We start from the raw sequence: 26,302 nt of genomic DNA on the forward strand, positions 1-26,302 counted from the left end.
CATTTTCAAAGGAATACAATAAATTGAAATAATTGACAATGTCAATCCTTATATATCTACCAATGTAGGTGATGACCGACGGTCTTCAATGGCTTTATTGCCTAAATTTTGTTTATCTGTGACAATATAGGTACGCTAATTTGAGAACCGGCGAATAGTCAAGGTCAATTTGGTCATTTAGTAGGTTATATCTAAGGAATCCAAATAACTTGTTTCCAACCCTTGCCTGCATACTGCAAAATTTCCGTCCGTGTTTCTGTATCATTTATATTTCGGAACTTGAAGTTTGCATTCCAAGGAATGGTTTGAAAACGTCGAATCATTTTCACCTAGTCTGAAGAACCTTTCATGTTTGGCTACCGTTTTGAGAAATTTCTGCCACATTGTCCATTCCTTGAAATGCAACAAGTTTCCGAATCTAAACGATACGGAAAGTTTGCATTACGCAGACAAAAGTTGGAAACTCAATTACTTGGAATCCTTTGAAATTCATAAGCTTAAGCACTGCGGATGTAACCCACCAACTTTTGGTACAATGATTTTCAGGAAAAATAAAAAAACACGACAACAATAGTATACAGGAGGACACATTTGCATTTGATGTTACTTCCCCTATCGCATCCCTAGAGCATGTCACCAATTTTTTTGAATAGATCACCCTATATTGTTTCGCATTATCAGATGTTCCATGATAATAGGGGAGCCCAAGCGGGATTTTTGGGATTTACTAAAGCGCGGCAGATTAATATACAGGGGAATACCTTGTACCCGGTTAAGTACCTCCACCAAATATGAGCCCCATATATAAGGCCGCCCGTGAAGGATAAAGGATCAGATTAGTAAAAAAAAATGATCATTAGAAATCCTCGAGCGCGTCAGAATAAGGTAGGGTGAGTTAATTACATGATAAAAAGTGTATATTCCAGTAATCTGACAATTTGAGAGGGACGTAAAGAAAGGGGAGGGCAGTAAAATTGTAAAAAAAATGTCATTTCGACATTCTTGAGCGTAGCTAATTTTTTTTTATTTTGAACGAAATAATTCAAAGAAAACGAAAAATATATAATCTGACGATTTCCGCAAGCCGAATTAACAAAAATTTGTCGATAAAGTTCAATGCGTGCAGCTGTGTTATACCTATATTTCCTTCTCCGAGTTTCTATTCCTCTTTCACTTTTTCTCTATCCTTTAATCTCTCACTCCGTCCCCACTCTGAATTCTGTTGCCATGACGCCATCACAGCTGATCACAGAGACTCATTCATGATGAAGATGATGATTAATTAATCAATTGATTATAAAAAAATTAAATTTTTTGAGTATTTTTTAAAATTATTTTTCTTATAAATACAAGTATTCTACTTAAAAAACACACACTTATTTATTTGCATGCTATTTCCAGAGCTTTTCAATTAATTCATTTCAATGATTTCAAAAAAAAAAAAAAAAAACTTCTGTCAGATTAGGCGAATCGCTCTAGATAATCGTCAGATTATGAGACAGCAGGTCTAGAACATAAATATGAACTATATATATCTTAATCTGACGCGCTTGAGTATTTCAAAATGGCGATTTTTTTTCACATTATAATAATGGCCACGAGTTTACGTCAGATCGAAATCGTCAGATTATTGAATGAGAGCTTTTTGTTGTTGCACTTAACACCCCCTTAGAAAATCTGACGCGCTCGATTAAAATTTTTTTCTTTTCTTTTTTAACCCTTACGTATAACCACCAGCATCATGCAAACGATCAGATTAACATACGAACATTATTAAAAATACGTAGGACATTGATGCTATCAATATCTGACGCGCTCGAGTAGTATGCCAATGCAACAACATTTTTTTAAATATTTCAACTCAAATAATTTGTAGCTCCCGAACCATAAGCTTCAGTCCATATTTTTTATACTTTGTTAAAATTTGCTCATCATGGAGCATCTGATAATGCGTAACAATATATACGTTTAATATGTTTAAAATATGTTTTCTCCGTTAACCATCTATCGCACCCCTACGAACGAGAACCCTCAGAAGTCGAAACTTGTGCGAACTAAGGACTAACGAGGTCTTACCTTTTACCGTGTGATTCCTAACACGGGTTGGATGACAGCAAGTGAAAATCGAGCGTTCAGCCTGGGGCTTCAACCATCGACTCACGCATCGGCCGATTGACTGACTGAACAAAGCACCCACGTCGAACCGCCCGGCTACCGACCGTGATCCGTTTAAACAAAATTGGCGACATGCTCTGGGGGTGCGATAGGGGAAGTAACATCAAATGTGAATATGTCAAAATGTGTCCCCCTGTATACTATGGTTGACGTGTTTTTTATTTTTCCTCCAGATCATCGTACCAAAAGTTATTCAGGATGGCTCGTTTCAAATGGGATGCACTGTATACGGGTTAACATTGTTAATTATTTCAGTTTATTGTATTCGTTTGAAACTGGCTTAAGGATCTAAACTGAAGTAAGGTTAGTTACAAATACAAGTGGTATAAAAACTTAGGAAGTATTATTTCTCACTTTTCATAAAAATGGAAACATTGCAAACTATCGATGGCAGTATCGTGTTGAAAAGTTTTTGAGCAATTCAACAAATAAAATAAACAAGAGTTTTCACCAAAAAGGTACTTCACTAAAAAGTAAAAACTGCGTTACCAAGTTTTTTTTGTTGGTGAAAACTAAGAAAGTAAAACAATAATGAAAACATACGATTCAAATACTAATGACAATGATTAGAATGGCATAATCTACTTACATCACCTAATTCTGATGGAGTAAAACTTGATAGATCACCCAGGGCGTTTTCCAAAAAAGTTTTTGGATCATATTCTGATGCACTCGTCGTTGAACCCTCCTGGCCGATATCAGAGGAAGTCAACGAATCATTCGGTTCCGTTGTAGTTTCAACGTTGAAATCATCTGTTGACTTCAAAAAGTCCAAATTCCTTTTCGGGACGTAATAGTTTGCAGCAAAAAATGGATACCTGTACTCTCCAACAGTTGGAAATTCGAATCTATTCCTTGTCTCACCACTCAGACTTGCAGGAGTGTCAGCTGGACTGAGGCTAGAAGGTGTGAATACTGAATAAGGCGAAGAGGAGCTCTCGCAGTCATCTTCAGACGTGCTCTGCTTCGACGATCTCCTCTTGTACATTCGACTGACGTAGTGGTTGATAACATTCTCGTATTTGTTCAGAATCATGCTTTGTATGATGAGTGAGTCAGGGTCAATATTTGCCTTCTTGAGCAGGGCCTTTCTTCCCATAATGGGTTGTTTTTGTTTGTTTGAATCTGGAAATCTCACTCCACCCTCTTTCTGGTGGGTAAATACGAGTTTTGATGAATTCTTATCATCTATTGGCGATTTTAATTTAGTTAGATCATTTATTAATTGGTTTTGGTCGATATTTGTGAGATTTATCTTGAGTTTGGGGAGTTGGTTTTCGTTTTCGTCACGTTCTTTACTTTCATGATCGTTTTGTAATTCTTTGGTACTGTTATTCAGTTTTTGCGACTGTTCTGAACATACGTTATAGTTGGATTTGAGGTCGTTTACTATATTACATACTGTTGTTTTTGGCACGGTTACCTCAGGAGTTGCAGGGTCACTTTTGGGATCGGCTGAGAATTTTAGGCTTGAAGTACCCATTGATATTGTCTTTGTCGAACGCTTCATTTTACTGTTTGGTAGAGGATCTGAAAGAAGTCTTTGTTATTCATTTTCTTGAAAATATGATTATTCCAAAAAAATAGTAGCTATCTCTATCCCTACTAATATTATAAATGCGAATGTAAGTTTGTTTGTTACGGTTTCACGCGAAAACTACTCAACCGATCATCATGAAATTTTGTACACATGTTTTTGGAGGTATTAGAAGTAACATAGAATACTTTTATTGAAAAAAATATTTTTTATGTAAGACAAAAAAATTGTTTGTCAAAAAATCTCAAAATCTAGCTACTTTAACGTCATCTAGAATTCCAGTAATGAAGTTCCAACCCTTAGTACCATAATACCCGCTGCTTCAGGTTAGTTTAGGAAAAACTTATAGCACAGTCTACAAAAATATCCTAAATTAATAATCTTCATTTTATCTTTTTAAATTGTAAGAATTGAAAATTATTTATTTTTGTTACAGTGAAATATATTTTAACATTTGTTGTTGCAATTCAATAAAGCATATTTTAAATTTTCGAAACTTCATCGTATGTAATATTTAAAAAAAATTGATACTCCCAGGCAAGCATTAAAATATAGTTCATATATTGATTCATTTCTATTGTACTGACATTTACTTACTGGCATAAATGCGAGGGAAGCCGCGGGTAAAAGCTAGTATATCTATATATCATTGTTGGTTACTTTCGAAACAAGACAGTTGAATCAATTGTCGAGTGTGTCATTCAGAAAAGTCAGTGAATAAGTGGAAACTGGAAATCATATACTGTTATAATACATTTTTCCATCAATCACTCTCATAGTACCTAATCATAGCATTTACATATTTTATCAGGTTTACACTACTCCCAACGATTTTTCTATTTTTTATCTGATGAATACCGTCGATTGCTGAGGAGAGTGGTGTGTTGACTGCTACCTAGAACCTTCCGAATTATCTATTATTTAGTTTTCAGTACATTTTTCAATGAAACCGTTCAACATAAAAATTTGAAAAGGATGTGAAAAAGATGCTCCTACGATTAGAAAGCCATGGCTCTATTCTAATCACAAAATGTCAAAAAGTTTTTGAACTATTAGAAAAAATCAAATTTCATTTTGTACTTTACAAGGGCTGTAACTTTTTTTTGTGCACATTTGGATTAAGGTGAGTCATTTTTTAACCCAGAATAAGTGGTTCAATTTATGACCTACTTTTTTGTTACACCCTGTATATCGGAAAACTGATTTTTGTAGATCCTGACAGCTGTTTATGTTTAACTATTTTCGTGGAATCATTGCGTGTTTCTGTCAATTGGGAAACTGATACGGACAATTGTAAAACAAGATTGTTTCAGCATAAAATGTCATTTTTTCAACAGTTGAAGTTTTTATCCATAAACCTTTTTAAATTGTTGGTGATTCAGATATTTACGAAAAATTATGAAATAAACATTTCATTTGGTGATAAATCAATTATAATCTAAATATCTAACCTGATTAATAAAAAATAAGAGACAGTTTTATTAGAAAATCAACGGGAACCTCCTCTTACTCATGAAATAATACCCTAAATGCAGTAAATCCTTCACCGATGAAGACCTAACTGAAAATTATTAAATGACATCATTATTGATCCAAATTTTTCAACAACAACAAAATGATGAACTTCATCATTCATCATCAAACCAATTTTTCCCCATATAACTCTTCCTGTTTTTGATAACCCCATGCATCAATTCGCTTTTCTCACACTCGCTGTAGGAAAATATATAATAAAATTGTCAGAAATACTCACTGAGAAACTCTATACTTTCTAAAAAACCATGCTTGCTAAATCTGCAATAAATGTATTGGAGGCCTATTTTATTTTATGGGACTGCGGCTATCCTTATTGTCACGTATTGTTCTCAGCAATTCGGAACCGGATATTGAAGTTCATTGATAGTTAAACACAGCATACTTTTTAGTAAATAACCTATTCATGAACTGAAACTATTTACAATGATTCATCAGTTACCTTCTTATCTATGCTGTCACAACCGTTTTGTTAAATCGGAACTTGAATGGAATAATGTATACTTTTTCATAATGGACAATCCACCTGAACTCTGTTGTGGAAGCGTACTAGATCACAGCAGAAGGTATAGTCTAGTTCGAGAGTGCCATTTTATGAAATTTAGTTCGCCTTTTCAGAAAATCATTATTGAAGTGTCATTCGATACGTCATTCTATCCAGACTAGTTTGAGAATTGAGTAATGCTGCGTAAACACATAGTTTAGTTTAAACGTTATAAAAAAATTGAGCTAATGACAAAAAAACAGTTTTTTCTTACGGATATCTCAGTCTCTTGCACTTATCAAAATTTGAAAAAAAGACCTTTGAAGAGCAGAACATTTCATGGAAAAAGTCTTACCCTAAAAAACTGTAGCAACAATATTTATAGTTTCGATTGAGCGGTGAAAATACAGGTAAAAACGTGGCTCTCCAACAAAAATGTTTTTCCATTAACTACTTATGTTTTTTTGAGTTATACTTTTTTAGTTGAAATTTCATATTAAAGCCTTGATAATTTTCAAAATATTAGCCTGTAGTTTTTCTTTTTTGAAGATATTTTTTGAAAGCTTGGAAAAAGGTCTTCGCAGAAAAAATTAAAAAATATACAGGGTGTTCCTTAAACACATGCTAAACACATGCTAAAACATATGCTTAGACCCATTTTAAGAAAAAAACTTCCTATGGACGTATGTCCTAAACGCCTTAACTTTTGAGATACAGGGTGGCAAAGTTTTCAAAAATAATCAGTTTTTTAATAATAACTGAGATAATTTTGTAGACATCTTTGGCATATTTGGTACATATGTTCCATGCCTCAAGGCGCATTTTCTGATGTACACAAATTTGTATTTTTTCAAACAGTGGCATCCCTACGGGTTTCGCATTGAATATTTTTGGGGAAAAAGTACTACGCCAATGCTTTCTTTTCAAAATAAAATCATTTTTAAAATCCTCATTCATTTTTGAGAAAATTTGATCTCCTGGTATTTCTTTGTCCGACGCATGATTTTCACTCAAAAAAATAAAAATCGACAGAAAGCAAATTAAGAAATTAGATCAATTCTAAAATGAATGAGAATCTGAAAATTGCTTCATAACGCATCACCAATTCCCTAATAATATTTGAAAACATAATCTGCAAAAAAATAAATTTTTCACAAAAACGAGTTTTATTTTATTTTGTGACAGTAAGTCTAAACGAATAGCACAAATTTGTTAATTAGTAATAATACCAAAACTGATTATAAAAATTGTTGGAAGTGGCCACCTGCACTTAGTATGCATGCTTCCGCCCTTCTACGCATGGAATTACGCACCAGTTCAAATATTCCCGGCGTATTTCGTATAGTTTCACACAAGGCAACTATTCGCTCTCTTAAATCTTCTAAAGTATTAACGGGAATTTTATACACAAGAGTTTTAAGGTGACCCCATACAAAAAATCTAAACTGTTGAGATCGGGGGATCTTGCTGGCCATTGCTGAGGTCCTCCGCGACCTATCCAACGATTAGGATAAACTGTATTTAAATGGTTTTGGATAATTACATTGAAATGAGCAGGGGCGCCATCGTGCATGTACCATATTCAATTCTTTAACGCAAGTGGCACATCTTCCAATAACACAGGTAAGTCTTCTTCGAGAAAGTGTAAATAAGAACGACCATCAAGGCGTCCTGGTAGAAAAAATGGGCCTATTAGATGATCGCCTATAATTCCTGCCCATACATTAACCGAAAATTGGTGTTGGAAATGGGTTTCGGTTATTGCATGGGGATTTTCTTCAGCCCACACATGATTGTTATGGAAATTTTGAATGGCATTCCGAGAAAAATTTGCTTCGTCTGTGAACAAAATTTGTGTCTCAAACTGCGGATTTAGTGCAATACTTTGTAGATACCACTGACTGAAGTTCACACGCTGTGGAAATTCTCTGAGGAGTAATGCCTGCACTCTTGAAATATGGTATGGGTATAACAAAAAATCAACCAAAATACGCCAAACAATTTGATGACAAATATCCAGAGTTCTAGCGATCTTCCTCGTACTCGTCTCAGGATGTTCCTCAATTTCTTGCAGCACCGCTTCCTCAATTTCAGGAGTTGTTACTATACGAGGTCTACCTTCCGGAGTCCCTTTCTTGAAACTACCAGTTTTCCCAAGTCGACGATGAATATTTGAAAAGGTTCGACTATCTGGTAAGGCACGATTAGGATATCTTTCCTGATTAATGCGCCTGGCTTCTGTTGCATTACCATCGGCAAGGCCATATACGTAATGCATTTGCGCTATTTCCGCATTCGACAAACTCCATATTTCCAAGAGGTGCAGTAAATAAATTCTGCTACACGTCATTTATTCCAGGATAACTAAATTTATGTTTTCAAAAATTATTAAGCGGTGCTGCGTTATGACGTAATTTTAATTGAGAACAGTGCATCTGACAACAAACAAATACCTTTTAGATCCTCAATTATTTTGCAACAAATCTGATCTCTTAGTTTGCTTTCAGTCGATGCACGATACCGCATCAGATTTTTAAGAATTTATCCTTAAGTAAAGCGATTTTTAATTTTTTGAGCGAAAACCATGCGTCGGACAAAGAAAACCCAGCAAATCAAATGTGCTCAAAAATGTATGGGGATTTTAAAAATAATTTTTAATTCAAGATAAAGCAGTGGCGTAGTATTTTTTTCGCCAAAAATATACATTTCAAAACTCGTACGTACGCCACTGGCAGAGAAAATTAAGAAAATTGTACATCAGAAAATGCGCCTTGAGGCATGGAACATGTACCAAATATGCCAAAGATGTCTACAAAATTATCTCAGTTATTATTCAAAAACTGATTATTTTTGAAAACTTTGCCACCCCGTATCTCAAAAGTTAAGGCGTTTAGGACATACGTTCATAGGACGTTTTTTCCATAAAATGGGTCTAAGAATTACCTCCTTAAATATTAGCATGTGTTTAAGGAACACCCTGTATATTTTTGGCTATCTACTACTCCATCTTGATACAAAAAATAGGGGAATCTTCCAAAGAAAGAACGAAAGCAATCAATTTCAAAAGGAGTAACTCAATACTAGGATGTGTAGATCATGCAAAAAAGTAACTTTCAGGCACAAAGTGGAAGAAAAAGCCCTCCAGTAACAGCTACTTTCATATAAACATTGAAAAATAACTAACATTGCATTATTTACAATATTAGGACACAATCAAAAGTAATATTATTATTCTTATTTTTTTAAATAATTATTAATATTAACATATTTCTACATCATTTCTATATACATATTTATATTCATTTTAATTACACAGGTAGGTACAGCATCAATTCATCGATTTTGAAATGATGATGAGAAATCAAAGTTGAGCAGATAAGTATACCCATGCACAGGATTTCCTTTGTGGGTTCCTTGAATTTGTTCAGAATAAATTAGGGTCATTGTAACCAATGTATCGTATCAATGTATTCCACATATTATGCGTGCCTGTAACATTGTATTTTATGTCTTCGCTTGAATAAATTCATTATTATTATTATTATTATTATTATTAATTACACGAAATAATAATTCTTTCGAAACAAATACTTTTATATGAACACTGAATTATACAGAAGACACTATTCTCTACATTGGTTATTCCAAACATTCGTTATGAAATAAAATCAGATATCATTCACAGGAGTTCTATAATAAATGAATAGTAAAAAATTGCACTTACGTGGAACACTGTCATCCTCACTGGTAGACATCGATGTTTCGCCGTAAGACACTTGCCTTAAGGCTCTTCAGTACCAATCTGGATAACATTATTCGAAAAAAAAAACACAATTCATTCATGAATTACGATTTTTTATGTCACGGAAAAAGTTTGATCTACTTATGTCATCGATGACATCGTAATGACATTCATTCACCTAGGTATTTGATTAAATCCCAGCCAAGAGGAATCTTGTTTGAATTCCGCGACATAAAAAATTGTAATTCATGAATGAATTGTGTGTTTTTTCTTATAATGTTAGGAATCACACGTTAAAAGGTAAGACCTCGTTAGTCCTTAGCTCGCACAAGTTTCTCAACTTCTGAGAGTTGTCGTTCGTATGGGGGCGGCAGCTGATTAACGGAAAAACAGATTTTTTTAAACAGATTTAAACAGATCGGTACTAAAGAGCCCTAAGGCAGTTGTCTTACGGCGAAACATCGATGTCTACCAGTGATGATGACATGCAGTGTGCAAATTTTAACCATTCATTTAGTTTAGAACTCCTATGAATGATATTTGAATTTATTCCATAACGAATGTTTGAAATACAAACTAGGTGAAGAATAGTGACATCTGTATAATTCAGTGTATATTTAAAAGTATTTGTTTCGAAAGAATTTTCTTTGTTGTAATTCAATGTTTATATGAAAGAAGCTGTTTCAGGAGGGCTTTTCCTTCCAGTTTGTGTCTGAAAGTTACTTCTTTGCATGATCTACACATCCATGTATACAGTTGCTTATTTTGAAAATGATTACATCCTTCCTTTCTTTGGAAGACTCAAACAATTTTTTGTAACAAGATAGAGTACTACAAAGACAAAAACTCCCAAGAATTAGTCACTCCTAAAAATATAACCATTTCAATTTGAATGAAAAATAGTTTTCAAAATGATAGAATCATCAAACAATTTTTTAAGTAGGTTTCACTTACTTCTTTTGCCTTCTGGAACGGTGTTTTCATAATATCCGTCGGAAACAAGAGAAAAACCAATTGGACTTGCTACTTTCCGAAATGAAACACTACACCCACAAAACTGCAACTTTCAACTGAATCATTTAAGGGTTGAGATAAAATAATCACCAGTCAGGTAGTTATAAGATCCCGGTATTAGCATAATAAATTAGCTTGGTTTATGAGGATAATGATGGTTTTCCCGAATTTTCCACTACAAGACAACACAGTTTGTCATTTACTGAACTTGATTATTCATATTTGTTTCGATCCCTTGGATGAATTTCCGTCAAAGAAGGGCGTTATCATGATTATTGTTGGACCAATAGAAATCAGAGTGTTCCAATGTTTCATACCTGCTCAATTATTCAGTGCCAAAATATTCCATGCTTAAATCGAATAACAACCATCAGTAGCGCTACCAAGCAGGACCCAAGTGGAATTATTGCAAGTGAAAGTTTATTGAGAAGATTAACATTTGTTTACTACCTCTCAAATGATTAAAATCTGCTTTAAACGGGGATTTAGAAATTATAGGAGGATGCAAGTGCTACGGGTTCTGCACCATGTTGGGGCCTCTTGTTACCGATAAAAATGGCAAATCAAAAAATTATGAGCCACCCATACTCCTTTCAGCTACTCTGAAAGTGGACACTGGCCAGTCAGTGGCCACATTGCAATTGACAGGTTATAATTCAAGGGTCCCCACACTGTCTAAATTGCATATATTTGTACCACTCTGAAAATAAATAGTTATATAAATAAAGAACTATCTGAAGAGATGAGAGTTTTTACATAGCAACTAAAGTTAGTACCTACTTTCAGAGGATGACAGTCTCGTTACGTAATCAAAAATAGAGGTTAACCTCGGAATGAGAAATAATGAACTGTAAACTCGTATACATCTTCATTTTGGTGATCTAAAAGTTGTCTCAAAAGTCTCATATAATCTGTGCCGGAAGTTTTTCAAGGTCAAAGGTCACAAAAATCAGTTTTTCGTGATTATTCCGGTTTCAATAGCTCAAATGATGTTAATGTTCAGTGTAAAAATTGTAGAGGATAAAATTTGCATCAAATTTTGTTTTATTTTTTCATACGCCCGACCGTTTTTGAGATAGAGGGCGGAGAATCCGCAACGCTCGGCCATACTCTTTGTAATGGAAGATCAACCGTGAATCTCGGGGAATAATACTTGTACAAAGTTGTTGAACTAATGAAATATTATTAAATAAATGGTATGTGACTTATGCCATCGATGGTGGATTTCTTTTGCATGCCGTCGTACCTATAGAATAAAGGCGAAGCTATGGAAGAATCCAAACATGGGCGGACCCACGTCATCATTGGAGAAGACATGATTTTGCTCGTAATATTAATTGGACGCACTCAAAGAAGAAATTGTCTTTAAAACAGTTGGAAAGGACAATTTCAAAGCACAAATCCATTAGTCACGAAGTTTTGACAAAGTACCCCTTCCCAAAAAGCATACAGTGCTTTTCTTTGATGTCCCCCCTTTTATTTTTGAACGGGTCAACACTAAAAATTGGAATTTGAGATAATGAAATTAATTCATGAATACTTTATTTTGAAGTGAAAATGACAGATGAAACTTTCAAAATGGCGTCTGGGCGCCATCTGGGAAAAAAATTAAATAGAAAGGAGGGTCTTGTGACACATCTTTGCCTTGAACTTCTTGACATATGAACAGCCTATCCGATATTTCACGCCGAACATTTTCGAACACAGTAACGTCAATATCTCTACAAATATTCATTACTCTCTGCCGTATATCCAATATTGACGCAGGTTCAGTGTCGTATACCTTTTGCATCAAATAGCCTCATAAAAAAGTCCAAAAGTGTCAAATCTGGCGAGCGGGCTGGCCCTTTTGTAGGACCTCGACGGCCAATCCAATGACCGGAAAAAGTAGTATCCAAATAGTTTCTCACTTGTCTGGAGTGATGTGGTGGTGCTCATTTTGCTGGAATACAATATCCATATCGAATTCATTAGGATTCACTTTGAAGATTTCAGTGATGAGAGGGTCAACAGTAGTTTTCAACATATTCAAATACAGTTCACCTGTTGAATTTTGATGATTAAATAGAGGTCCTACAATATGGTTTTCCAATATGCCTGCCCAAACGTTATTTTTTCTGGGTATTAAGTATGTCCTTCTCGGCAAACGTAAGGGTTGGTGTCACTCTAATAACGGCAATTTTGTCTGTGAACATTGCTGTTAAAAAAATTATACATTTGTCAATAAAACAAGTGTTGTGGAGATAGGTAGGATGCCTTGCAATGGTTTCCGTCATGATTTCGCAGAATTCTGTTCTTCGATCAGGGTCATCTTCAGTTAATTGGTGTACCATTTTAATTTTATATGAATGATACCTATTTCTCTTCAAAAGTCTCCACACAGTAGAAGGAGACACCTCACAAATATTCGCGACGGAATAAGTACTGTTCAGGATTTACTACCATTTCACCAATTCTTTGCACTTGCTGTTCTTTTAGATGGCGCCCAGTCGTCATCTTGAAAGTTTCATCTGTCAATTTCACTTCAAAATAAAGTATTCATGCATTAATTTCATTATCCAAAATTTCAATCATTTGAGTTGACCCGTTCAAAAAATAAAAGGGGGGGACATTAAAGAAATGCATGCATTCAGTGGCTGTGTAGAAAAGGAAATGAACTTTCATCAACTCTCTAGAAACATTTTTCAATTCCGGCAGACTGACTCAAGTTTTCCTGCAAGAAGGCTGCCCTATACAGCAGTTATAAGAAAATGAATCATACATCTTAATAGCGATTTAATGCTCCTAAATCTGAGGACAAGAATGATCACCTGGGATATACTCAGTTCATAAAATCAACAAAGCTTCATAAAAATGCCCAGATGTCCAATCGTCCACCGACAAGTGCAACAGCCAATCAGCATATAAATCGTTTTTTACCAGGTTCAAAAATGGTTAGGGGGTGATTTAGTACCCCAAGAATGGGGTTGGGTGCTGCAAAATCAACTCCTGGAGTCAACATCAATATTACCACTAATTCTTGAGGAATTACTTAATACACTATATTGTAATTATGAGAATGTATGTGGTCACTACATTGGACAAGCTCGCCTCAATGTTGTTTCATTACAAAGCGACTCTGGGGAAGATGATACGATAAAGAAGTGGAAAATTAATACTTTGGTCCTTTATAAAATGAAAGATGTACATATATTTTCATTTCATTTCAATTCAGATTGTAAGAATTATATAGCAACTGAGTACAAATAAAGATAAAATTACAATATATTCACTCTTTTTATTTCTGCTCAAATTATACTTCGAATAAATTAATTATAATAGATTTATGATATACAATAAGTATAATCTGATGAGTTTATAATTAGAAAATAAGGTGAGTATTATTAAATAAAAATATTATATATATGTAAGTATATATGACTGTGCTACGAAGTAATGTATTGAAATTAGGCAGCTCAATATGATTTTGGATATCAATTGAATGAATATATTTATTATTACAGAACACAAAGACGTCACTTTAGAGAGAGGGCCTTCAGAAAAACCACTCAAAATTTTGTCTTCATATAGTAGGTTCGGGAATCAACATTTTGTACAGAAATTGATGAGGTTAACCATGTAGATTGTAGATGATATATTTGCCAAGAATACCAGCATAAGATCAGTCGTTTATACGTATCTCTTGGCAAAACCCCCATTATTATAACATCTCAAAACGACTCATTTATATTGAATGATATCATTATATAGAACGAACGAGTCTTTTGTTTCCAGAGCCAATATTTATTACTTTTCAACGTAAAAAATGGAAAAATATACTGATTCTTATGAAAAAATGTGACAACATTCACGTAGTTTTGAAAAGATATCTGCAAAATTACGACGAAATGCTTGTTATTGAAGAACTTATAAGGAAATGACATTTGAAGCATATTAAATTTGCCCTCAAATTCAATTTCAGAACTTTCATCAAAATTCTGACCACTCCACTGGATTCAGCAGGTGTTGTTTTATCTGTGTCCAAAATTCCATCGCATTCTGTTCATCATTAAAAACAAAAATATTCAGTTTTTTTTTTGTAAATTTGTGACTATTTTTTATTGTGTATAATATTTGAAAATATAAAAACACATAATCATTATTCGCCAAATATAAAAATCATATTCAAGTTGAAATCTGTCACATAATAATAATAATAATAATAACTTTATTCACAACGTATACATATTAGAGTACAATTGAAACAAAATATGTGAACAAAGTGGTTTGGCGATACCTAAGAGCAGAGCTCTTGTTTCGCAAGAAGTTATAAAGAATATGTAAGTACATAAATATTTGTATAAAAATATGTATGGCCTTCATGGAGTAGAAACTACAAAACATTCGCGATGTCGTGTGCTATAGTCGTGGTTTCGTGATGATACTTTATTTTTGCTGAAATGATACTTCACGTTTGTACAATAGTAATATAATTGTCTCATATCCATAACTTTCACACTCTTTATACAGGAGATCTGACGAGAAACGTGAATTTCTAGACATGATCAACTTCATGAATCTCCTTTGTAATACCTCTAACGGATTGAGGTGTACACGCAGAGCTGTTCCCCATGCTGTTATACCATATCTCAAATGGCTCTCTACTAGGGAACTATATAATTGATTAAGTTCTTTCTGAGGTGAGTAATTTTTCAAGGAACGGAAGTTGTGAAGCATTGTTTGCAGTTTTTTTATTGTATATTTTATATGAGAGTCCCACCTTAAGTTTCTGTCTATGAGACGCCCCAGTATTTGATTTCTCTCAGGGAATCTATTTTTATTGTTTTTCCTTGTTCGCCGACATCAAGAGATTCAAATGGACAATCATTGGATGGATTGCAGCTAAAAGGAAGAAAATTAGTTTTTTCCAGATTCACTGTAAGGAGCCTTTGGTCAAACCATTTTTTGAGCAAGTGGAAATCTGTTTCTACGTTCTTTTTTAAATCAAGCCAAGTGTCTGCCTCATAGAATATCGCAGTATCGTCTGCGTATCCAATTATTTTCCCAACGCTGTCCAAATTGAATAATTCATTTAGATATAAATTGAAAAGCAGAGGACCCAGTACCGTACCTTGTGGGACTCCACATTCTATTTGTTTTTGATTGCTGATTGCATCTGCAATTCGCATAACTTGCATTCTATTTCGAAGATAGCTTTCAAAAAGCGTTTGGCAGTTCCCTCTGATACCATTATTTTCTAAAGTTTGTAGGAGTAGTTGATGATCAACAGTATTGAAAGCGTTCGTTAGTTCTATAAATACACATAAACAAGGTTTTCCTTTCTCCAAGGATTTATGTATCAATTCTGTCAGTTCAAGAATCGCGTCTTCGGTTGAGGTATAATTTTATATCATATAGTTATTATAAAGTTCACTTACCCTAGTTTAATAAAATAGCAATACTAAATATAATGGCTAAGTTCGAGTAAAAATTTGATACTGTTGAGAGGAATTTCATATGTTCGGGATATTCAGACGGTACACCCCGTCTGAAACGGCCCGCCTGGCACTGACTAGGAGCTAGTACTCCGAAACCGGTCTGTTGATGGAAATGAAATTAATTTCAGCTTTTCATAGAAATATGCTTGCAACGATTCTTCCAACGGAAAGATACTGCACAGGTGTCTGATGGTTTAACTTAACCTTACTTTTACTGAGCGGTACATCTGGGTTGAACTAAAATTCCATAATGCTAGGATCTACATTCTCAGAAATAGTATTGCATTGAAACAGAAACATTGCTGTCAGAATGTGATTCTAGATATTTTATCATTTTCTATTTAAATCATAAACTCACACTTGCAGCTAAATGGTAATAGAATAAGGGGCAACGTGTTTTATTCACTAAAGAAACTTCCTGCTAATGAAATGTATTCAACAGCACCAATGTTTATTGAATGAATGTAAAAAAAAAATTATTTTGTGCGACTAAAACTTATAAATGGCAACGTTGCGTACACAGAGATGTTTGTAGGGCGGAAAAAACAACGACAGATTAAATTTGCCGTAAGATAGAGAAAAATATGAATATTGGCCCATCAGATGAGCGCGGTTAGGTTAACATTCATGAGCGTGACATTCGTTTAATAATACGTAGAGTAAATATTATTTTTTTTATCTATTATAATTTAGTTATGAAGATTCAGATCTGTTTCAACACTGATGACAGTTTTGCAAATTTTCCCTAGATGAATATAAAAGAGGAATAATAAACTTTCTATACAGGGTGTAACTGAATAAGTGTAAAACATTTAAGAAGGTGATTCCCCATCGAAAAAAAGATAGGATCTTTCATATAAAGAAACATCATTGGAGCATCCCTTGTTAAGATCCTTTACAGATACAAATTTTATGTACTCCCCTTAAAGGGAGTACATACAATTTGTATAACAATTTTTTTCACAAGCACTGAAAAAGTTACAATATTGAAATTAACCTGACGTTTTGTACTACCAAAAAGATACTTAGCCAGTAATTTATTTGGTTTACCCCATGGTTGTAAGGGGTGGAAAACGCAACCCCTAAAATTTATTTCCAATGTAACTTTTTGTCTTATTATTTGTTTATCATTTAAAAATTCATTTCCGATAGCCTGTTTCATTCTAAACAAAAAATGTCTCTTGGGTTTTATGTCCAAAATAAACCAGTTCACATCAAAAAATTATTTTACGAACAACTACAGAGATACATCGTCAAAAATGCGAACTGGATTTATTATTTACTAATTTATTAATAACAAAACACACAACATGTAGAAATCATAGTAAATGTTCAATATGTCTACCTTCAGGCATTACGCATGCGTCTAGACGTCGGCGCATTAAGCCACGTATTCACTCAAATATTCCTGGAGTATCTCTGGTCACCCTGCACGCATCGATGATGCGGTTTCTTAAGTCCTCTACATCGCGAACAGGAGTACGATAAACCAAATGCTGTAAATGGCCCCAAATAGAGAAATCCAGAGGATTGAGATCCGGGGTTCGAGCGGGCCAGTTCTGTGGTCCTCCTCGACCTATCCACTGATTTGCATGTTTCAGTTAAATGCTGAGGTGCTACTTGACTAAAATGGGCGGAAGCCCCATCATGCATAAAAAACATCCATTCTGACGCCCAAAGGAACTTCCTCCAGCAGTACTGGATGCACCTCTCTTAAGAATTGAACGTATGCCTCACCATTTAATCGAGGAGGTAGAAAATGAGGCCCAATTAAATCATCCCCAAAAACTCCGAGCCACACGTTAATAGAAAACTGTTCTTGATGGTTAGTTTCGACAATAGCGTGATGGTTTTCATCAGCCCACATGTAGTAATTATGAAAATTAATAATCTTGTCCCGAGAAAAACTACATTCGTCTGTGAATTCTATTGTCTTCAGAAAGTCACAATTTCTTCTAATCATTTCCAGCATCCAATTGCAAAATTCAAGACTGTTCGGAAAGTTTCGCGGTAACAGTGCCTGTACTCGTTGCAGATGGTAAGGGTATAAGAGTTGTTCCTTTAAAATTCGAAATACCGTCATATGACGGCTAGCTAGAAAGCAATCTTTCTAGTACTGGTAGTAGGTTGTTCTTCAATCAAATTAAGTACTGCTTCCTCAAGCTGTGGTGTTCGTACCCCTCGATGGCGACCACAATCCTGCGTTCTTTTGTCGAATGAACCATATTCGCGTAATCGTTGATGAAGTCGAGCAAATATTCTATGTGAAGGATGCTGCCGTCGAGGATACATTTCAGCATATCTTCTAGAAGCTTCTAACCCATTCCCCTGCGACAGACCGTAAACGTAATGCATATCAGCTATTCCCTCATTTGTGTATGCCATTTTAATAACAAGTGAATTATTAAAGTAACAAATTAAGAACAGAACAACAATACACAATTAGTATTAATTCAATCTCGAAAATTCACAAACTGACAGCGTCATACCAATTTGTCACTATCGCTAATAGCGACCTACTAGATATAATAGTTTCGTATTTTCGCATTTATGACGATGTATCTCTGTAGTTGTTCCTAAAATAATGTTTTGCTGCGAACTGGTTTATTTTGGGCAAAAAACCCAAGAGAAATTTTTTGTTTAGAATGAAACAGGCTAGCGGAAATAAATTTTTAAATGGTAAACAAATAATAAGACAAAAAGTTACATTGGAAATAAATTTTAGGGGTTGCGTTTTCCACCCCTTACAACCATGGGGTAAACCAAATAAATTACTGGCTAAGTGTCTTTTTGGTAGCACAAAACGTTAGGTTAATTTCAATATTGTAACTTTTTTAGTTCTTGTGAGAAAAATTGTTATACAAATTTTATGTACCTCCTTTAAGGGGCTGTATCTTAACAAGAGAAGCTCCAATGAAAAATGAAAAATTCTATATTTTTTCGATGAGAAATCGTCTCCTCAAATGTTTTACACTCATTTAGTTACACCGTGTATTTTTAATACATTATTAAAAAGTTATAAGTCGACGTCACAATATTCGGTACCAACATTTTTAGGAAAAGGATTACCTAACAGTAAATAAAAAAGAAATTTTATATCAGTTTGAAACCAAGAGATTTGTTTAAGGACTGAAAGAAAAACACTTTATTGTGAGATTTTCACTAAACGATTTTACAAAAACGTCATACAATGTTTCGCCATACAATGACTTCTTCGGGCGTGTCTTTACTAACTAATTCTACATATTCAATGCTTAATATAACTTATTCTACAATTTGAAGTACCTACATTTCAAGTACCTTATTCTTACCTAAGTTTGTAATGAATTAAAATACTTGAGCTATGTCCCAGTTTCCACATTTGGAAAAATATTCAGTAACGGAGAGTTATTAATTTCTATAATTGATCATTCAGTAAATTACCCGAATAACTGAAGATTGATTTTCAACTCTACCTGTTTTGGCCAATATACAGTTTCGGGCAAGAGCCACAAGTCAGCTTGTATACTCCTGATGTATCCGACACCACAAAATTGAAGAAGTAAAATTTACCAGAACTTGAGCATTTCATATGCACCTATCCGGAATATATTTGTATAAATCTTGTAATATCCAGTAACCCTGAAGAGGCATAAGACTATAGCAGGGTCCCTCTCAAAATACTACCACAAATACCGTAATTTTAACCAAAATTGAATAAACATTTTTGAATTGAGTTGAAATATCCAGAATTTTTTTATTCAACAACGTTATATTTATATATTATATATATTTATGTTTTTACATGAAATGCAATCTTCTTATTATATGTGTGAAATACATATACAGAAAGCTTTGACACTTAACAGAGTTTTCTTTGAAAGAGCCTAGTGTATTTGATCTGAATAAAAAAGAAGAGAACTCGCGGACAAAACAGTGAAAAAGGGGCAAACCGCAGATCCTCAAACAACTAAAAATATGATGTAAAATAAATGGTTGCAATTTAGTGAGTACTTACATTTATTCCGAAAAGAGGATTCTCCGTAGAACTGTAGACTAAACGTGAGTCTTTTTGCTGCCAACAGATGAATGGAATAACATCATTTGCGTCAGACAAGAAACCAGAATCGATAAAAACCCTTCATTAAATTAGTACTAGAGTAAATACAAACAGAGCAAAGCAAATACACTAGCACATCAATCATTATCAAATGGTTTTATTCAATTTTTCCGAGATGCAGAATAAATAAATAAATATTTTGGGTCCAGTTATCGCATAAACACACTCACTGTGACAGTTACATGAAAACTGTTTGAATTGTGTATTTGAAAGCTGAATCATTTTGCAAATGAGATTACAGTTTACTCGTTTCCTATGAAATTGAAACCTGATACCCGGTCAAGCTAAGTAAGTTAGACGATTAGTCCATGATAAGCATTTTGTTGTATGTAAAAGCATTTTATCAAATTTCTGTGTTAGAGAATGTAGTTATGCGTAGTTGACAGACTTGGTATCAGAACTCTGATGCACCACGGATAATTATTTCTTTGTTAAAGTATGATTGCAATAAGCTCTCACGATATATCAACAATCTTCCAGGGTTCCAAGAACTACAGGGTTCAAATAATAGCAGTAACTAACAGGTGAAAATCTTATTACCTTCATTATAATTACTCGGTTAACCGGAAACAAAAAGTCGTCGACAATTCTTGCTTTGCAACTTTTCATCTTAAATCTCTCCGAGATATATGAATCAAAATGATATAATCTGAAAACACAAAAACAATATTATTCTTTCGACGAATCTTCGGATACTTCAGCAACTAGTAAGACGATCATTGTAATATTCATCTTTGATAATGGCGTTAACTTGAGACCTAATTCGGAGGATTATCACCCCTAGTTTATTAGTGATCTTTGGAGATAATGATTCCAGAACTTAATTTCGAAAATTCTACCTCCAAGAATGATAAAGCTGACAAATTGTTCCTTTATCTTTGAATGCTACTCAAGAACTAACTCTTAATACCTCCTGCTTGAAAGACAGACAGATACAAAGTGTGATATTGAAAACTTCCACTTCAATATCTTTCTTCCAGGAAATAATAACAAAAGAATCGGAAAGTTTAATCACCTACGAGGAGTAGCAATGAGGTCAAAAACAAGGGATTTCAGTTCTTTTTCAAATAGCTGCTTTGATTTTTTCCCAGCACTTTACGAAAAATTGCGTTCGAAAATTATAGAAATACTTATAACAGCCTCTTTCCAAGGATTGATTTTATCTAAGAAGAAGTTGCAGAGTGTCACCTGCATTTTGGTTTATTAGGTATATTCTTGGCAGAGTTTTTCGAAAATGTTTCTATGAAAAATAGTAAAAAGTACGGGATTGTTATATTAGACTGTAAGACTGCAAATGCATACATTTCATTTGAAAAAATATAAATAATTGGTGCGGTATGAGGAGAATTTCGATAATAGAAAATAGATTTATGAAATCGCATCTGGCTTCTGGCTGGAGATTGTAAACATAGACGAGTGCAAAGCCTCTCAAGAATTAATGATATTATTTTAATCCCTATCGAATAACTTCAAGTTTAATTCGTTATGTGAATGTTCTGTTACCTCAGTGGTAAAGGCTATAAGAATATTTTTTTAAGGACAATACACAAACACAACAGGAAAAACCTGAAGGCGTTCTGAGAACTGTGCCTGTGCGAAAGTAGCGATTCACATTCGATTTGAATCATCGCTGGAGATCAAGTCCATTTGGAAAAACGTTCTCAGAAAGTTAATTCCATATAAACGCAGTTCTATTAATGAAAGAGTTGTAAAACAGTGAAGTTCGAAGTGTACTGAGTTGAACCTCAAAACGATGAGCAGCCACAGGTCGCGTATTTCTGATGTGTTCCGCTCTTGGTAGAATCAAATGTGCCAAGTCACTTGAACACCTCGAGTGAAAGTATCTATAAAAGAGAAACAAATCTCCAACCTTTTCTCGATGTTGCAGACTATCAAGGTTGCAAGTGATGTTCGTGTCTCTAATCAAGCGGATGGCTCTTTTCTGGATGGAATCCAACAGCTTCAGGGTATGCTTAGGAACGGAGCTCCATACATGAGAACAATAGTCCAAAGAAAGTCTGATCTGAGCTTTATAAAACAATAAAAGTTGTTGGTATGTTCAGTTTTCTGGTTCGGAACAGTGTTCCAAGCTTTTGAGAAGCAGACTTTGCAATTCCAGCGACATGATTGTGTCAAGACATATTGATGTCCATTTTTACCCCCAACAAACTTGTCGAAGCAGAAAGCGGAATTGTCTGTCTACTTCTCCATCTCTATACAAAAAATGTATAGAGTTCATTTTTAAATCATTTGCTTCCTCCATTTTTTTGGATTTTTTTTTGTGTAAAGATGGAGTAGTAAAAAGTAAACCTTTCTTTCCCAAAAACTAATCTTTCCTAAAAATATACCGCTTTCAATTTATTAAAGAAAATTTCAAATTCCATAAATGGTTCAAAAAAATACTCAGGATTCTATTGAAAATAATCGACTTGGGGCCGTTTCCAGTTGAACCGGAAAATATCGACTTCAATTGCTTATACTACTTCAAATTACTCATCTCACAAATACGTTTGTGAAATGACAAATTTGTAGTAGGTTTTTTTCCACTGATATACAGGTGTTTATTAAATATGCGGCAAAAATTTAAAATTTGAGAAACTATTCTTTGGACTACTCTAAGGATATTGTATTTATTTTATTGTATTTATTGTACCCGCTCCTGGCATGGGGACGGTTGAAACAAAAACAATTTTTTTTTAATTTCATATATTTCTGAAAATAGTAACCCGGGAACTATAATGATACAATCATATCGTAGCTAAAGCTTCACATTTGAATTTCACATATCATAATCATCACTTAGTTTGTAAACAACAAGATTCCCTAATCCTTTTTTTGTATCAAGATGAAGTAGTAGAAAGCCAAAAACTTAAAAAAAAAAATATAGAAAAGAGAATTGAAACTCTCTATGTTATTCACAACTTTTATTTGTAACTAACGTTACTGCAGTTTCGTCCTATAAGGACATTTTCAAACTTATACATTAAACTAACAATGGTTTATTACATTAGGCGTTATATAGCACCCCTGAAGGTAATAATAGAGGTACTTGGCTTAGTTGAGCACCCGCAATGTTTATGTTTGTGAATTTCCAACGATTCTAAGTAATTGACTTTGTAACCCTTCCTTGCATAGTGCAAAATTTCCGTGTCGTTTAGATTCGGGACTTGTAGTTGCATGCCAAGGAATGGTTTGATAACGTCGAATCATTTTTTCCTAGTCTGAAGGACCTTTCATGTTCATACCGTTTTTGGAAATTTTGCCCACATTGTCCCACATAAACACTATTACACTCCGAACACTTAAGCTGATAAACTCCACCTTATTTTTGACATTGAAAAGGAAATCAGCATGTGGTCTGAATGCCACTTCCACATGTTTTTTTCTGAAGAAACCCGCAATTATCTTGGTTCTTTTTCCAAAATATGTTAGAGTTACCTATTTCTTGCTTTCTGATTGTTTGACCTGAGGGTATATTAATCTGTAAGTGAATTTACCGCTTCGTTTTCTGACTAACTTTTGGATACTATCTGCGTTGAAACCATTATTATGACCTATCTGTGTAATTATACAGGGTGTCCCTGGACTTCCTCTTTTCCTCTCGGGAATGTATAGATGGGGTCAAAATATCACCAGTACTTCATATAACTTTTTTCCTAAAAGTCTTCGTAACCAAGTTACGGGCCCTCGAAGTTACAAAATGAAAAATGTTTTTCTTTGATAACTTTTCAAGTGAATATTCAAAATCATCCAAATTTTGGTAATTGACTAAACAAATGAATTCCGTCGATGAGCTTTCATGCAGGAGTCAGTTGTTTTGCTACAAAGTCAGGAACGGACTACCCCCGATGGTCCACACCCCAAAACTTTGAAATGACAGATATTTTTCAATATTTTTCAACAAAATAAGGTTACTTGGACAATTTTATGAATAAAAGTACTCGTGTGGAAAGTTGATCGGAGCAACGAGTCTTGATAAAAATGTAGTTCTACTCGACGACATCAAACCCGCTCGTCCACCATTATTTGAAATGAATAATTATCAAAGCAGAAATAATAATGATAACGTTAATTCAACAACATTTATAACAGGAATAATACAAAGTATGCTAAAATGAAGTCGTAAACAAAAAGTACAGTACCTATATGGAAGTTTAAGTCACAATTGTGATAGCAGATATTTTTTCAAAAGAAATATCAAGTTCTGTAGATTCGTGGTGTTTTTAAACTAACAAGCTACTCTACTATGAAATATCGAATTCATTCCATATTTTGTATGTACATAATACGTGTGGAATAATCACGTTTCGTGTTGATCAGTTATCTGAATCTCATGAAACTCAACATTCGAATGTTTCAAATTCTTCTTCACAGCTAAACTGTTGAGGAGTTTCACTGATAATTATAATTTTATGGGAGAAATTCTTTAACACGAATCTAAATTTAGCTGAAAAAACGCACATCGGAAAAAATATTTACTATACTAATAAAAAGCAAACGAATGAACTACAGGTGAAAAATATCCAGGGAATAATTATGTTCCATTTCTTTCACAGATGTTGACAAAAAACCTTTTAGAAAGTTTTGATAAAAAATGAGAAACTGGAATGCGATTTTGTTTTGTTGAATGGTGCGTTGTCATATGACTATCATTGTATTGTCAATATTCTATAGGATATTTTGAATTTTTTTGATATGGCCGAACAGTTTACATTCAATGAATATGCAGATATGCATGTATTTTATGGACGAGCATTTTGTAATGCTGCAGAAGCTCGTCGTTTGTATTCCGAGCATTTTCCCAATCGAACGGTACCGTCAAGAGAAACATTCTAGCGTGTCGATCGCAGCTTGAGGGAGACAGGTATGTAATAATTGATAATTAATTTGAGCACGTTGTTTTATTTCGATATTATTGTAGGTACAGTTTTGCCAAAACGAGGTGGTGAGGGCGCTCCTAGGACTGTACGTACCGTTGTATTGGAGGAAAATATTTTGGAAGCCGTCGCTGATGATCCTTCAATGAGCATCAGAAATCTATCAGAACAGTTCCATACATCCAAGTCCACTATTCATAGAATAATTAGGGAACAACTGCTCCACCCATTTCACATCCAGAAGGTACATGCCATGACACCTCAAGATTTTCCAGCACGACTGGAATATGCCAATTGGTTCATGGATAGGCAAAAAGAGGATATGACTTTTATTAATCGAGTTTTATTCACTGATGAAGCAGGTTTCAGTAGAGATGGAGTTATCAACTCTCATAATCTCCATATATGGGCCGAAGAAAATCCCCATGGGATATTGCAAACCAAACACCAACGGAAATTCAACGTGAATGTTTGGGCTGGTATCATAGGAAACCATCTTATAGGACCATTCGTTCTACAGGACCGATTGAATGGAGAACGTTATTTGGAGTTCATTCAGAACGATTTGAATGGACTTTTGGAACATGTTCCATTGCAAACCCGAAGAGATATGTGGTTTATGCATGATGGCGCTCCTCCTCATTTTAGTTTGATTGTGCGTGACCATCTGAACCATATTTTCCACAATAGATGGATTGGTAGAGGTGGGCCATATTCATGGCCATCGCGGTCTCCGGATTTAAATCCATTGGATTTCTTTCTGTGGGGGCATCTAAAAAGCCTTGTTTACGCTACACCTATTCACACAAAAGATGCATTGTTGAATAGAATAACATTACATTGTGAAGCCATACCAAACGACCCTGGAATGCTATTTCAAGTACAGAGAGGGTGTCTTCGCAGACTAAGAAAATGTATAGAGAGAGAAGGTGGTCATATCGAGCAGTTTCTGTAGCGGATTTTTCATTTCTGTTTGCTCTTGAGGCTCTTGAGTTTCGTTAGTTAAACGTGTTTGCATTATAAAAATTCGTTATGAACATTTTACCTATCATTTCCATTTTCCTTAAAAACTAATATTTTCGAATAATGGTAGACATCTCAGGATAAATGTTGTTGAATTAACGTTATCATTATTATTTCTGCTTTGATAATTATTCATTTCAAATAATGGTGGACGAGCGGGTTTGATGTCGTCGAGTGAAACTACATTTTTATCAAGACTCGTTGCTCCGATCGACTTTCCACACGAGTACTTTTATTCATAAAATTGTCCAAGTAACCTTAATTTGTTGAAAAATATTGAAAAATATCTGTCATTTCAAAGTTTTGGGGTGTGGACTATCGGGGGTAGTCCGTTCCTGACT

At 34.3% G+C, this 26,302-nt stretch overlaps 1 protein-coding gene across 5 annotated transcripts in view; it reads right to left on the bottom strand.

Annotated features, from left to right (window-relative positions):
• The window catches only part of LOC111507110 (anillin), a 39,787-nt gene extending 19,536 nt beyond the window's left edge, over positions 1-20,251 (bottom strand). The window contains exons 1-2 of one of the 5 annotated variants that reach the window (XM_023162363.2): positions 19,960-20,251; positions 2,765-3,705 (exon numbers count right to left, since the gene is read on the bottom strand). In XM_023162363.2, coding sequence (XP_023018131.2) covers positions 2,765-3,685 — 921 coding nt within the window. In that variant the 5' untranslated portion in view covers positions 3,686-3,705; positions 19,960-20,251. The other 4 variants (XM_023162366.2, XM_023162362.2, XM_023162364.2 and 1 more) reach the window with 4 other exon arrangements.
• Positions 20,252-26,302: the final 6,051 nt, after the last annotated feature.

The sequence above is a fragment of the Leptinotarsa decemlineata genome, unplaced genomic scaffold, assembly GCF_025532065.1.
Source record: "Leptinotarsa decemlineata unplaced genomic scaffold, Ldec_3_MD MMD2_tig00000010_RagTag_RagTag, whole genome shotgun sequence".
NCBI lineage: Eukaryota > Metazoa > Arthropoda > Insecta > Coleoptera > Chrysomelidae > Leptinotarsa > Leptinotarsa decemlineata.